At 41.0% G+C, this 13,850-nt stretch overlaps 1 protein-coding gene across 3 annotated transcripts in view; it reads left to right on the plus strand.

The window, feature by feature from the left end:
• LOC117513009 (ubiquitin-protein ligase E3A-like) overlaps positions 1-13,850 on the plus strand; it is a 211,597-nt gene that overhangs the window by 118,424 nt on the left and 79,323 nt on the right. For all 3 annotated transcript variants that reach the window (XM_034173305.1, XM_034173297.1, XM_034173288.1), the window contains one exon: positions 5,551-5,715. In XM_034173305.1, the coding sequence (XP_034029196.1) occupies positions 5,551-5,715 (165 nt within the window). The remainder of the gene's footprint in view (positions 1-5,550; positions 5,716-13,850) is intronic.

Below are 13,850 nucleotides of genomic sequence, written 5' to 3' on the forward strand. Positions count from 1 at the left end.
TGTGTGTGTATATGTGTATGTGTGTGTGTGTGTATGTGTGTGTATATGTGTATGTGTGTGTGTGTGTATATGTGTATATATGTATGTGTGTGTGTGTGTGTGTGTGTATATATGTGTGTGTGTGTGTGTGTGTGTATATATGTATGTATGTGTGTGTGTGTGTGTGTGTATATGTACGAGGGCTGTCAATAAAGTAACGGTCCTTTTTTCAAAAACTATATGGATTTCATTCATATGTTTTTACGTCAGACATGCTTGAACCCTCGTGCGCATGCGTGAGTTTTTCCACGCCTGTCGGTGACGTCATTTGCCTGTGAGCACTCCTTGTGGGAGGAGTCGTCCAGCCCCTCGTCGGAATTCCTTTGTCTGAGAAGTTGCTGAGAGACTGGCGCTTTGTTTGATCAAAATTTTTTCTAAACCTGTGAGACACATCGAAGTGGACACGGTTCGAAAAATTAAGCTGGTTTTCAGTGAAAATTTTAACGGCTGATGAGAGATTTTGAGGTGATTCTGTCGCTTTAAGAACTTCCCACGGTGCGAGACGTCGCTCAGCGCTCTCAGCCGCCGTTGTCAGCCTGTTCAAGCTGAAAACCTCCACATTTCAGGCTCTATTGATCCAGGACGTCGTGAGAGAACAGAGAAGTTTCAGAAGAAGTCGGTTTCAGCATTTTATCCGGATATTCCACTGTTAAAGGAGATTTTTTTAATGAAAGACGTGCGGACGGGTCCGCGCGTCGGGACGCAGCCGCCGCGACGCTCCGCCACAGGAAAAACACCTCTGTTGAAAGCCTTAAGTACAAGTTGGAACATGTCCTGCCTGTTAAACAATTTCTCATATACTCACTCCACTGAAAGCCATCAAAAGCCGCCTGGATTTTACAAATGGTTATCAACATGGAGGTTGTGGAGGTTTTCAGCTTGAACAGGCTGACGACGGCGGCTGAGAGCGCAGCGCGACGTCTCGCACCGTGGGAAGTCCTTAAAGCGACAGAATCACCTCAGAATCTCTCATCAGCCGTTAAAATTTTCACTGAAAACCATCTTAATTTTTCGAACCGTTTAGAAAAAATTTTGATCAAACAAAGCGCCAGTCTCTCAGCAACTTCTCAGACAAAGGAATTCCGACGAGGGGCTGGACGACTTCTCCCACAAGGAGTGCTCACAGGCGAATGACATCACCGACAGGCGTGGAAAAACTCACACATGCGCACGAGGGTTCAAGCATGTCTGACGTAAAAACATATGAATGAAATCCATATAGTTTTTTAAAAAATAAAAAGGACCATTACTTTATTGACAGCCCTCGTATATATGTGTGTGTATATATGTGTGTGTATGTATATGTATGTATATATATATATGTATATATGTATGTGTGTGTGTGTGTGCTTAATAAGCTGCAGAAAGTATTTTGAGCCATTTAAATAGGTAATTATTTGACTTGTTTATATTGTCATGACTTGATAAAACAGTTGCGTGTTTTTTCCTTCTTGTGTGCAGCTGTTAAAGTATTTATTTTTATATTTATAACAGATTTAACTTGTTATAATCCTTCAAACGAGCTGCGCTCTGATGCGATCTGCTGATGTCCCCACTCGCTCTGTTCACTTCTTGTTTACTCCACTTGACTAGCTGCATGTCGTGTTGGAGATTAGATGCACCACATAGCACGACATTTGTGCGAGAAAGATTTTTTTTGAACATTTCAAAGTTCTCTGTGTGCAATTGCACTCACCAGCGCCCCTCTGGTGTCCTGTCTGCACCCATTAAAGATGAGTTTACTCTCCAGCACGACTCATCACGACACAGGTCATGCTGTTGGGTAATCAGAAATATGCTCGTGTCAGGGCACCTTAACTCTGCCCTGCCTCTTGGCCAGGGCACTTTTGAAAAAGACATTCTTAATCTCAATGAGTTTTATCGTGGTTAAATAAAGGTTTTAAAAAAATCCTACAGGGCAGCACTGATTAACCCAAACCTTGATAAGGGCCAATCAGGATAGAGCAACCTTTAAACTTTGTATTTCATGGATGTTTTATGGTCACAACTAAAGCAGTTTGATTGACGGTGGACAGTATTGGTATTCTTTCTGTATGTATCTATAGCTGTCTACAATAGTAATCTTTCCTATTCTGAAGTATCTTTAAATCCTCCTTCCAAATATACTCTACAAATATATGAACCTGATTGACAACCTGAAATATGTGATGTGATGGAAAATACTCCAATTTAGTTTTGCATAAAATATCCACAGTATATGTATAGAACACACAATAGCGTGTGTGCATGCACACACAAACACATACACACAGATACAATAGTATGCAAAGAAACATATGTTTAAGAAACATAATGAAAATGACGGCCCTATAATGTCTGCCACCTTTCTCTTTATAATATAATATTATATATATATATATATATATATATATATACGAGGGTAGGCTGAAAAGTTCTAAGGCTCACTATGATGCAGTTAATGCATTAACTGTATATATACAACCCCTGGCAATAATTATGGAATCACCGGCCTCGGAGGATGTTCATTCAGTTGTTTAATTTTGTAGAAAAAAAGTAGATCACAGACATAACACCAAACTCAAGTCATTTCAAATGGCAACTTTCTGGCTTTAAGAAACACTATAAGAAATCAGGAAAAATAATTGTGGCAGTCAGTAACGGTTACTTTTTAGACCAAGCAGAGGGAAAAAAATATGGACTCACTCAGTTCTGAGGAATAAATTATGGAATCACCCTGTAAATTTTCATCCCCAAAACTAACACCTGCATCAAATCAGATCTGCTTGTTAGTCTGCATCTAAAAAGGAGTGATCACACCTTGGAGAGCTGTTGCACCAAGTGGACTGACATGAATCATGGCTCCAACACGAGAGATGTCAATTGAAACAAAGGAGAGGATCATCAAACTCTTAAAAGAGGGTAAATCATCACGCAGTGTTGCAAAAGATGTTGGTTGTTCAGTTAGCTGTGTCTAAACTCTGGACCAAATACAAACAACATGGGAAGGTTGTTAAAGGCAAACATACTGGTAGACCAAAGAAGACATCAAAGTGTCAAGACAAAAAACTTAAAGCAATATGTCTCAAAAATCGAAAATGCACAACAAAACAATTGAGGAACAAATGGGAGGAAACTGGAGTCAACGTCTGTGACCGAACTGTAAGAAACCGCCTAAAGGAAATGGGATTTACATACAGAAAAGCTAAACGAAAGCCATCATTAACACCTAAACAGAAAAAAAACAAGGTTACAATGGGCTAAGGAAAAGCAATCGTGGACTGTGGATGACTGGATGAAAGTCATATTCAGTGATGAAGCTCGAATCTGCATTGGGCAAGGTGATGATGCTGGAACTTTTGTTTGGTGCCGTTCCAGTGAGATTTATAAAGATGACTGCCTGAAGAGAACATGTAAATTTCCACAGTCATTGATGATATGGGGCTGCATGTCAGGTAAAGGCACTGGGGAGATGGCTGTCATTACATCATCAATAAATGCACAAGTTTACGTTGATATTTTGGGCACTTTTCTTATCCCATCAATTGAAAGGATGTTTGGGGATGATGAAATCATTTTTCAAGATGATAATGCATCTTGCCATAGAGCAAAAACTGTGAAAACATTCCTTTCAAAAAGACACATAGGGTCAATGTCATGGCCTGCAAATAGTCCGGATCTTAATCCAATTGAAAATCTTTGGTGGAAGTTGAAGAAAATGGTCCATGACAAGGCTCCAACCTGCAAAGCTGATCTGGCATCAACAATCAGAGAAAGTTGGAGCCAGATTGATGAACAGTACTGTTTGTCACTCATTAAGTCCATGCCTCAGAGACTGCAAGCTGTTATAAAAGCCAGAGGTGGTGCAACAAAATACTAGTGATGTGTTGGAGTGATGTGATGTGTTACACTGGATAGACACATCATCACGCATGCACATTGGCGCTGTCTAGCGGGATCTTGAAAATCCCCCATTCCCAGTTCCAGACGAACTGAAGCATCTCCACAGCATAATACTCCCACTGCCGTGTTTCACTGTTGGCACAGTGGTCTTTGGGTTATATACCTCTACCTTCTTTGTCGAAACATAAGCAGTGTCTCTATGACCAAAGAGGTCTCTCCATAAAATATTAGGGTTTTTTGTAGGTTTGTCTAATCTCACCACAGGGCACACTTTCAGGATGCGTAATCTTTCTCCAGTTTGTCCTTAGCATACTTCAGTCTGACTTGAAGGTGTCTCTTCTGCAGAGTGGAGTTTTTCTTGGTTTGCAACGTCAGTCCATTCATTGTCCAGACTTCTGGTGATTGTCTTGTTTGAGACTACAATTCCTGACTTGACTGTCATTGACTAGTCTCTCACTAGTTGCCTTTCCAGATTCTTTGAAAGCTTTCACTTCTTGTCTCTGCCAAGATGGAACTGTGCAGTGCTGCTCTTTGAATTTCTTGATGATACTTCTCACTCCTATTCTTGACACTTAGAAATGCTATGATAATTTTTCTCCTGCTTTGTGAGCATCAACAATTCTTTGTCTCAAGTCTAAACTGATTTGTTTTGATGCTTTCTCAAATGACAGCTCAAATCCTTGCTGAAGGTTTTATAGTGTGTACATTGTAAGATAATCCTCAGTTTTAACGTGATTTTACAAGGTTTGAGCATTACAAAATTGAAGCACGTCATTGCACAACAGTGGTTTGTGCTATAGTTCAACAAAAAGATCATTTCTTAAGGGGCTAATAATTCTGACCATGGTAGTTTTTGGTCTTTGTAAAGTAAGTTTCTGGTTTCTTTTGGAAACCAGACTGCCAGGAGGAAACCCACATGGACACGGAGGAATATGCAAACCTTACACAGAAATGCAAGAAGGGATCCCACAACCTTCTTGCTGTGAGGCATCAGTGCTAACCACGAATCCACCATGCTGCCCATACACTTGCGGGTGGGCGAAAAAAAGGTTAAGTGCACTTGTTTCCAGATTCAAGGGTACCCAATTCAAGGCTACCCCTGCCCATTCTCCATTTAATATGGCAATGCATCAGGAAGGGCATCTGGCATAAAACGTGCGCCAAATCAACATATCCAGCTCGGATCTGCTCTGGCAGCTCAGAATGCATCACAGGACAAGCCAAAGGGTTGGTGTGTATGTGTCATGGGGTGTGGTCTGTATGGAACCACTGATCAGGTACACCACTTATATGTAGAACCCCGGGTTAATGACATGGATTTATATGTATACTCAAGGATGTTTTCTTGGTTTGCTATTGGTAACTGGTTCTGGAGTAAGATTCATGTTTTGTTTCAGTATCAGGCCTACAGTAAAGTATTCAAAGTCCTTAATAATATTACCAGAGAGTCGAATGGTAAAAATAATAAACTTTAAAATTTAAAGTTTGCTTATTTTTACCATTTACCAAAAAAATGACATTGCCTTCATTTAAAGTTTAAATGAAGGCAATGCCAATTTTTTATTATTCTGACTTATCGTTTAACAAAATAAATGTGGCACATATTTGTCCCTGAATTGTGTTGTAAAGGTTCTGTACCAGAGTCTGAAGGAGCTGCTGGAGTATGAGGGCAGTGTGGAGGAAGACATGATGATCACTTTCCAGATTTCCCAGACTGACCTATTTGGGAACCTACTCATGTATGACTTAAGAGAAAATGGGGACAAGATTCCAGTCACAAATGATAACAGAAAGGTCAGTAGTACAAACATATGAAATGTTTATTTATTTATTCATTTATATATATATATATATATATATATATATATATATAAAAACCAATTGTGATTTTGCTTCTGACCACTACAATGGGTTTGAAACTAATTAACCAAAATGTGCTTGTGGGTTCCAGCGCTTGCGTCTAAGCCTCCCTTAAGGAGGGTGCTAAAGATCACAGGGTGCCCGAGGTTTTGTCGGCTCGGAGGTTATCGGAATGAAAAGGTCACCTATTAAATAGCTCTAATAACACACCTACTTGACAGACAAAACTAATTGCAATTATGGCAATCATTCTACGGGTGTTCCTCGCATCTTTTTCGTGTAAAATTCGTTTTAAGTCAGCGTCACTAACAGACGCAAACCTGTCTTCTGCCATCTTGTCAACAAACTTACAGCCAAAGTAGTTGTATCACATTATCTGATTGATCTTTATCGATAGAAGGCGTCGCTCGATTAGCTCGCGCTATGCTGCACGCGAAGTGTACTCGTTTCGCACGTGCGGTCTACTCAGCTCCACCAGTGGTCAACTTGGCATGTGGTACAGCTCAGAAAGTGGCGAATGGACCAATCAGAAGTTGGCAAAATCCCATACCATATAATAAGAACCATAAATGCTGTACCTACCTGTTTTTGGTTTGTTTTTTGATTAAAATAGCATTATTAATTGAATTAGAATAAAAAAGTTAAATTTCTTATCTTCCTGGCAGAAATAGCGGGGCTTCGGGATCCATAGCACCCGGGCATAACACTGACGTTGCGGCTTGATCAGCGCTGAACACAGCACGGTGCATCATGTAATGTAACTAAATCCACAGATAAATTCTGTTGATGTACTCCCAAGATCCTAATCAGGCATTGACATTAAGCTTTTTAGTGTACTTGTCCATAGTACAAGTAACCCTGGCAGTTTACTTGTCCTATAGGAAAAGCTGGTTGTCCGCACAACCTGTGAGTAAGATTCAAATTAAATATTTACAACATATACTTTTCTCTGTCGTGTCACTTTATAAAAACCTGTCATACTTCTTTTGTCTGTAAGTACTTTAACTTTAGTATTCCAACATAAGAATTGCAGCTGAAATAAAAAAATCGTTACATTTCAACATTTTCTGGGACTGAGATTCAGATTAAATATTTATCACATCTACTTTGCTGTGACATATCACTTCATGAAAAAGTTGATACTGTCAATCTCCTGTGTGGGAGGTAAAATTTTCAATGTCCATTCCTACAATTGAGGCCTGCAGCATTTTCCAAGAAAAAAAGGTTGGGACAGGGCAGTTTATTGTTATTGGAAGAATTAGTTAATAATATTTACAGCCAGTTTTCTTGGGAAATGTCAGAGGATGAATACATGAACATTTCCAACTCACTGAATATTTCTTAGACTTTATTTACATCAGTCATTCAGAAATACAAACAGTGTGGTACTTTATGGTAAATCTGTGTCAGGTAGGCAGTTCTCAAAAACTAAATGTCCATGCTGGAAGAAGACAAGTGAGGGAAGTCACAAGACACAACTCTGGAAGAATGTTTGGCTTCTGTGGGTGTGAATGAAGAAACTGGGAATATAACAACATTTTTATTTTCATCTTCATTTTACATACAGTCCCTACTTTTTTCATTTGTGGTTGTTTTTGTTCCATTTCTGAAATTAAAGAACTGCTATAAGGAAAAGTGTTAACATTTTATTGTTTTTTTTTAAACTTTTTAGTAGAACAAACACAAAAACCAAACTCTTATAAAGACGGAAAAAATACACAAATGTGCAGGAAAAACTGAACAATGCCGACTGATTTGACTCATGATTTTTGAAAATAATAAGTGGTAACTTACTTTGAAATAAATGAGACGCAGAGCTGCAGCCTAATAATTTTGAAAAATAAAAATCAGCAGCTTGTATTTATATTCTGACTATAGAGTTAATTTCCTCTTTTTTCTCCTCAGTCACATTTTGTGCTTGAACATTAAACAACTACATTAAGCCCTCTAAAATAAATATCTTTGTAAAATAACAGCCTGTTAAAGTTCAGAGTTCTCAGCTCCTTTATGTGATTTCTGCTTCTGAACATCACTGCAGAGTTTCTCCACATCAGGGGTTTTTTTAAACACGTGTGTGATTTTTATTCTGTTCATTGATATATTCTCATTTTAAGGAACTTTCACCAATTTATTTCATCTCATAAATTCAGTATAACTGTCACCGACACGTGCACACGTTGTGAACAGGACGTACCGTCAGAACAGTCCAGAGAGAAATAAAGGCAGCACCACACTTTAGTTTGTGTTGTTTTCACTCTGTGCTCAATGACCCCCCCCCCCTCTTTGCAGCCAGCCCACTCACGCGCACGCACATACACACACTCACACACACAGATGGCTGCAGCGATCGGACACAGTCTCAGTTTTAGACGCCTTTAAGCAAAGCCACCCGCTATTTTTTTGGCGTCTTTTTCAAAAATTGACCGCTCAAATGACGGCAGGACAGCTCGCTGCCTAAAACTTTGGTTCTTGCTCCCGTGATTTTTTAATCCTGTATCGTCCCAATCACATGATGAATCGCAAAGTTGACTCCCATCCCGTGGGATTCCCGAAAAAATTTCAGCCTCTACTACGAACACACACTCCATAGAGTGGTCTCGTCCACACATTGACTACATTTACATGCCGTTAATATTCGGGTTAAGGTCAATATTCTGGAATCATTAGGAATAACCCGTTTACATGCTTAAGCAGACAGAGTTACTCCTGTATACGAGGTCTGTGAGAAAAGTAACGTACCTTTTTTATTTTTTTCAAAAACTATATGGATTTGAATCACGTGCGATTACATCAGCCAACCTTGAACCCTCGTGCGCATGTGTGAGTTTTTTTCACACCTGTCGGTTACGTCATTCGCCTGTGGGCAGGCTTTGAGTGAGGAGTGGTCCACCCCTCCCGTCGGAATCCCTTTGTCTGACAACTTGCTGAGAGACTGGCGCTTTGCTTTATCAAAATTTTTTCATAACCTGTGAGGCAGATCGAAGTGGACACCATTCGAGAAATTCAGCTGGTTTTCGGTGAAAATTTTAACGGCTGATGAGAGATTATGGAGTGTTACTGTCGCTTTAAGCACTTCTCACGGAGCGGGATGCCGCGCTCCGAGGCGCCGTCGCCAGCCTGTTTCGAGCTGAAAACCTCAAAATTTAAGCCTCTGTTGACCCAGGACGTCGTGAGAGAACAGAGAACTTACTAAGAGGTCGGGATCAGCAGTTTATCCGGACATTCCACTGTTTAAAGGAGATTTTGTAATGAAAGACGTGCGGACGGATTGGCGGCGCACTGCCACAGGAATAACACCTCCGTGTTGATAACCGTTTGTAAAAACCAGGCGGCTTTTGATGGCTTTCAGTAGAGTGAGTATCTGAGAAATTGTTTAACAGCTGGACATGTTCCACCTTGTCCTTAAGGCTTCCAACGGAGGTGTTTTTCTTGTGGCGCCGCGCCGTCTGCCTGCCGACGCGCCAATCCGTCCGCATGTCTTTCATTACAAAATCTCCTTTAAACAGTGGAATGTCCGGATAAACTGCTGATCCCGACCTCTTAGTAAGTTCTCTGTTCTTTCACGACGTCCTGGGTCAACAGAGACTTAAATTTGGAGGTTTTCAGCTCGAAACAGGCTGTCGACGGCGCCTCGGAGCGCGGCGCGACCTCCCGCTCCGTGGGAAGTGCTTAAAGCGACAGTAACACTCCATAATCTCTCATCAGTCGTTAAAATTTTCACCGAAAACCAGCTGAATTTCTCGAATGGTGTCCACTTCGATCTGCCTCACAGGTTCTGAAAAAATTTTGATAAAACAAAGCGCCAGTGTCTCAGCAAGTTGTTAGACAAAGGAATTCCGACGGGAGGGGTGGACCACTCCTCACTCAAAACCTGCCCACAGGCGAATGACGTAACTGACAGGCGTGAAAAACTCTTGCATGCCCACGAGGGTTCAAGCTTGTCTGATGTAATCGCACGTGATTCAAATCCATATAGTTTTTGAAAAAACTAAAAAGGTCCTTTACTTTTTTCACAGACCTCGTACATGGTCATTGTTATCATTTGGAATATCCCCATCTGAACAGCGACGCACGTCTTCCACCGGTGCTTGATTTGGTCTGGCGTTTGTGCAAATCCTGCTTCGCATAAAACCCCTCACTACACACTTTACTCAAACAGGCATTAACATTTTCTCACTTTTCTCTCCTGTGTAAACACTCTCTTTTTTCTTCTGGGTGAGAAGATTATAAACAGACACACGCAGAGCACAATGCGCGTGCTGTCCCTTCGCCCATTACCTCTGGGGGTACGGATGCGAGACCCACAAAGAATCCAAGTCATGGCCACGGAGCTCTGCGGCTGCAGTTACCGAGACCCTGCAGCGCTGTGGATTTTTTCCACAAGAAATCGATCCTTGCGGGCTGCCTCTGCATCAAAACTGTGAGAGTAGTTTCTGGACCTGTTGCCAGATTTGGCGCAGCTCTGCACAGCAGAGAGGAGGGCAGTGTGAGTGGCCTGCTGCGGCGCTTCCCGAGCCCGCAGACTCAGTAAGCGCATCAGAGGCAGAGCAGTCATGGTGATGCCGACCGGTGCCGCGACCGGCCCGCCTGATAAGGATGCAGAACACAATGCGCTGTTTACATCTGCTTCTGTGGTGTCTGGTGGGTTGTGCGCGCTGCATACAAGTAGTTGCTGTACTCAAAAGACCAAGATTCCTTGCGAATAGGACATGCGCAGAACACAAAAAAATGTTCCTTTCTATGGGGATATCCCGATGCACGTTTACATGACCTGATATTCGGGTTACAAAAGGAGTAACCCAGGGGTCTTATTCGGGATTTTAAAAACTGGAATATGAGCATATTCGGGTTTTTGCGGGTGTTTACATGGCCGTGCGCAACCGGGTTATTGCTAATATTACGGTTATGAAAGGGTTATTGGCTGCATGTAAACGTAGTCATTGTTATCATGTTTTCCGATTGTCTGCTGAGTGGAGAGTGGCGGGAAAAAACGACAACGCTTTTGCGCAAGGTACTAGACAAGACGTGATCTAAATAAGAAAACAAAAAGGCAGCGGTCAGGTATTTTGGTTCCGAGCGATGAAAATAAAGAATTTGAATGTTTTAAACCAAAAAAATGCCACTTGTCCGGTCGGACAACAATTAGAGCATATTGCTTGTCCGATCACATTTTACACTTGTCCCGGACATTCGGACAAGCGTTAATGTCGATGCCTGCTAATGACCTGAATTTTTCAGCTTGGCACAAAATAATGCTCATTGCATACTCTGGAACTGACCGTGGGATTAAACAGAGTGGATGCATACATGCGTTTGAGTAAAATGCAATCCAAGTAAAATCCGTTAGAAGTAAAAGTCCATATTCAAGTCAAATCTGTCTGAAAACAGGACAGCACCATCAAACTGTATCAGTTGCAGCATTGAACTTTGCGGTAAATGGTCAATTCCAACATCGCTTTTTGCCTTCTTTGGTAATGGCAGCGCATGCTGTTTGTTGGCACATGGTCAGGCATGACTCCGCCCTCTTGCTTCGCTATATCCAACTCTATGGTCACAGTGCTGTAATGGCAGAGCGAGGAGAGGCCAGAGTTTTATAAAAAGTATTTTAAACCTATCTTTTCTGTCACAGTCTGCTCTTAGTGTCTTGTGTGAGTGTTCTTGCTTTGGTTAAACTAAAAACAGCTACACCCGCGATGCATTAACAATAAACACTAATGCCCCCCTAATTGGGGGGGCCCCAAAAAAAAAATGCTGGAAGTCTTTTTCTGAGCACAGCATGATATAAAATACACTCATAAAACCTTATTTCTTATTCTTGATTCTTCCTGCTCGGACACTGCAAACCAGGGGCAAAAAAAGGGGTTGTGGGGAGAACATGCCCTCCACAACACCCCTTGATTAAAGGTCCACTTTTGAAGACATTTTTCAGACTACTACTTAATAATAATAATAATAATAATAATAATAATAATAATGAATAATTTTAACAACTAAAATGTTTAAATCGGTATTTCTCTGGGCCTAACTTATACTATAGTTCTGGACTACGTCTAATTGATGAGTCATATAACAATAAGTTTGGTTAATTTAACTTTTCTGCATAACTAAAGTGGGATGTGAAGCAATATCTTTTTATGTAATGTCTAAGCTCGGTCATTACTAGGTTTTTTTGGGGTGTTGCCTTTAAAATCACATTAGTTAGGATGAGGGAATCCAAAAATATGAAAATGATTGCTGCTCTTGTGGTTAGTAATCTTATCAAACAAACATGTAGGTTGTGATATTAATTTTGGTTAAAGGCCAAGAAAAGGTGAAAATGTGCAAAATAAAATACAAATACAACACACATTGGGCAGCACGGTGACTTTGTAGTTAGCACTGTTGCTTCACAGCAAGAAGGTCATGGGATCAATTCCCGTATGTGGCCTCTCAGTTAGGAGTTCTCCCCATGTGTGCGTGGGTTCCCTCCGGGTGCTCCGGCTTCCTCCCACATCCAAAGACATGCAGGTTAGGTGAATTGCAAACTTTATAATTGTCCAGGTTTCCCTTGTAAAATAAATCTCAATCTCAATGGGACTATGCACCCCCATCCCACTGCCCCACCAAACACACACCTTTTCCGATCCAGGATACAGGCCTGAGATATTAATTGGTATCAAATTAAGTAACTGCTCTCAAAAAGCTGTCCCCTTAAAATGTGTTTATTCTGAACTATTTAAATAATGTGTAGGCTAAAGTCTTTCTATAATATGGTGCTGCATTAGAAAAGAGCAGCAGTGGTTAGTGAGTGAAATATAACCTTGTTGAGCAGGAAAACAATTTGCTGTTTTCTTAAGCCCTGGTCCCACCGAATAATGAAGGATGAATAATGAACCACGCAGCATGTTTTCTTTGCTATGAGAGGGTTTATTCAATCTATTGTGGGAGAATAGTGGCTCTGAGAGGCTCTTAGAGGCATTATCTTCAGTTAACAAGGCTCCTCTCTGAGCGTGGCGCTAATTTCAAGATGTTCAAAATTTAGCAACAACAGCGTGGGGCAGTTTGTGTATGAGGTTTTAGAGGCATGTGCGTGGTACTTACAAGGCCGGACCTGAGAGGCTATTTTTGGAGCGGCTACCCTCTCACGCACACAATTCCACCTGCTCTGTGTGCTGGATGCTGTGTATAAAATAATTATTTTGTAGCGGATTAATCATTTTCTGCCAAACCTTGGATGCTGAAAACACCTTTAATCGCTTCTGGAATCACAGAGGACTGTTTCACCTGGATACTTTTTTTCCTCTTTCCTGCTCCATGTGGGATGTATTTTGAACAGCTTAAGGTAACTATTTTTAATGTTTTTATAGCTTGATAAAACAGCTCCAAGCTGTAAAAGTATGTCTATGGTTGATTTAATATCTTGTTAATGGATCACATGAGCTCCGCTGTGTGCGCGCACTGCGCACTGAGGCAGTGACTCATCACGCTCCAAACGAGCATATAAGCAGGACGCCAACTCACAAAAGAGTGATTTTCAGTCAGTAATGGATGAACATAAAGTTAAAATTTGGATGACTGCGTGAAAGTGGATGTGTGTTTAAAGCCGCGGAAGAAATAACTCGAGTGAAGCCGCTAAAAGCAGCGTGGAGCTGTGCAGTCACACAGAAGGAGAGCACGCAAAAGACCAATTTTGAAGACATATCACAAAGTTAAAAGTTGTATCTCGGTGACTTGTAAGCTCTGGAAGAAATAAAGAAATATGTATATACTGTGTGTGTGTGTGTGTGTGTGTGTGTGTATATATATATATATATATATATATATATATATATATATATGAAAGTGATCCACAGGTGTATGTAATTAAAACAGCCACCTCACTGTGTATGCAGAACAGCAGCACGTGCAAAAGAGCGATTTTGCAGAAATAAACGGAGGAACACAAAGTTAAAAGTGGGATCACGGTGTATGTGTTTAAAGCCGCAGAAGAAATAAAGCCAGTGAGCAGTGGAGCCAGCGAGGAGCACAGAGTCAGCTGTCCAGGAACCCTTGGTTCTGTTCTGGCTGGTGAAGTGCATTACAGGTGGACA

The sequence above is a fragment of the Thalassophryne amazonica genome, chromosome 1 (genome assembly GCF_902500255.1).
Source record: "Thalassophryne amazonica chromosome 1, fThaAma1.1, whole genome shotgun sequence".
NCBI lineage: Eukaryota > Metazoa > Chordata > Actinopteri > Batrachoidiformes > Batrachoididae > Thalassophryne > Thalassophryne amazonica.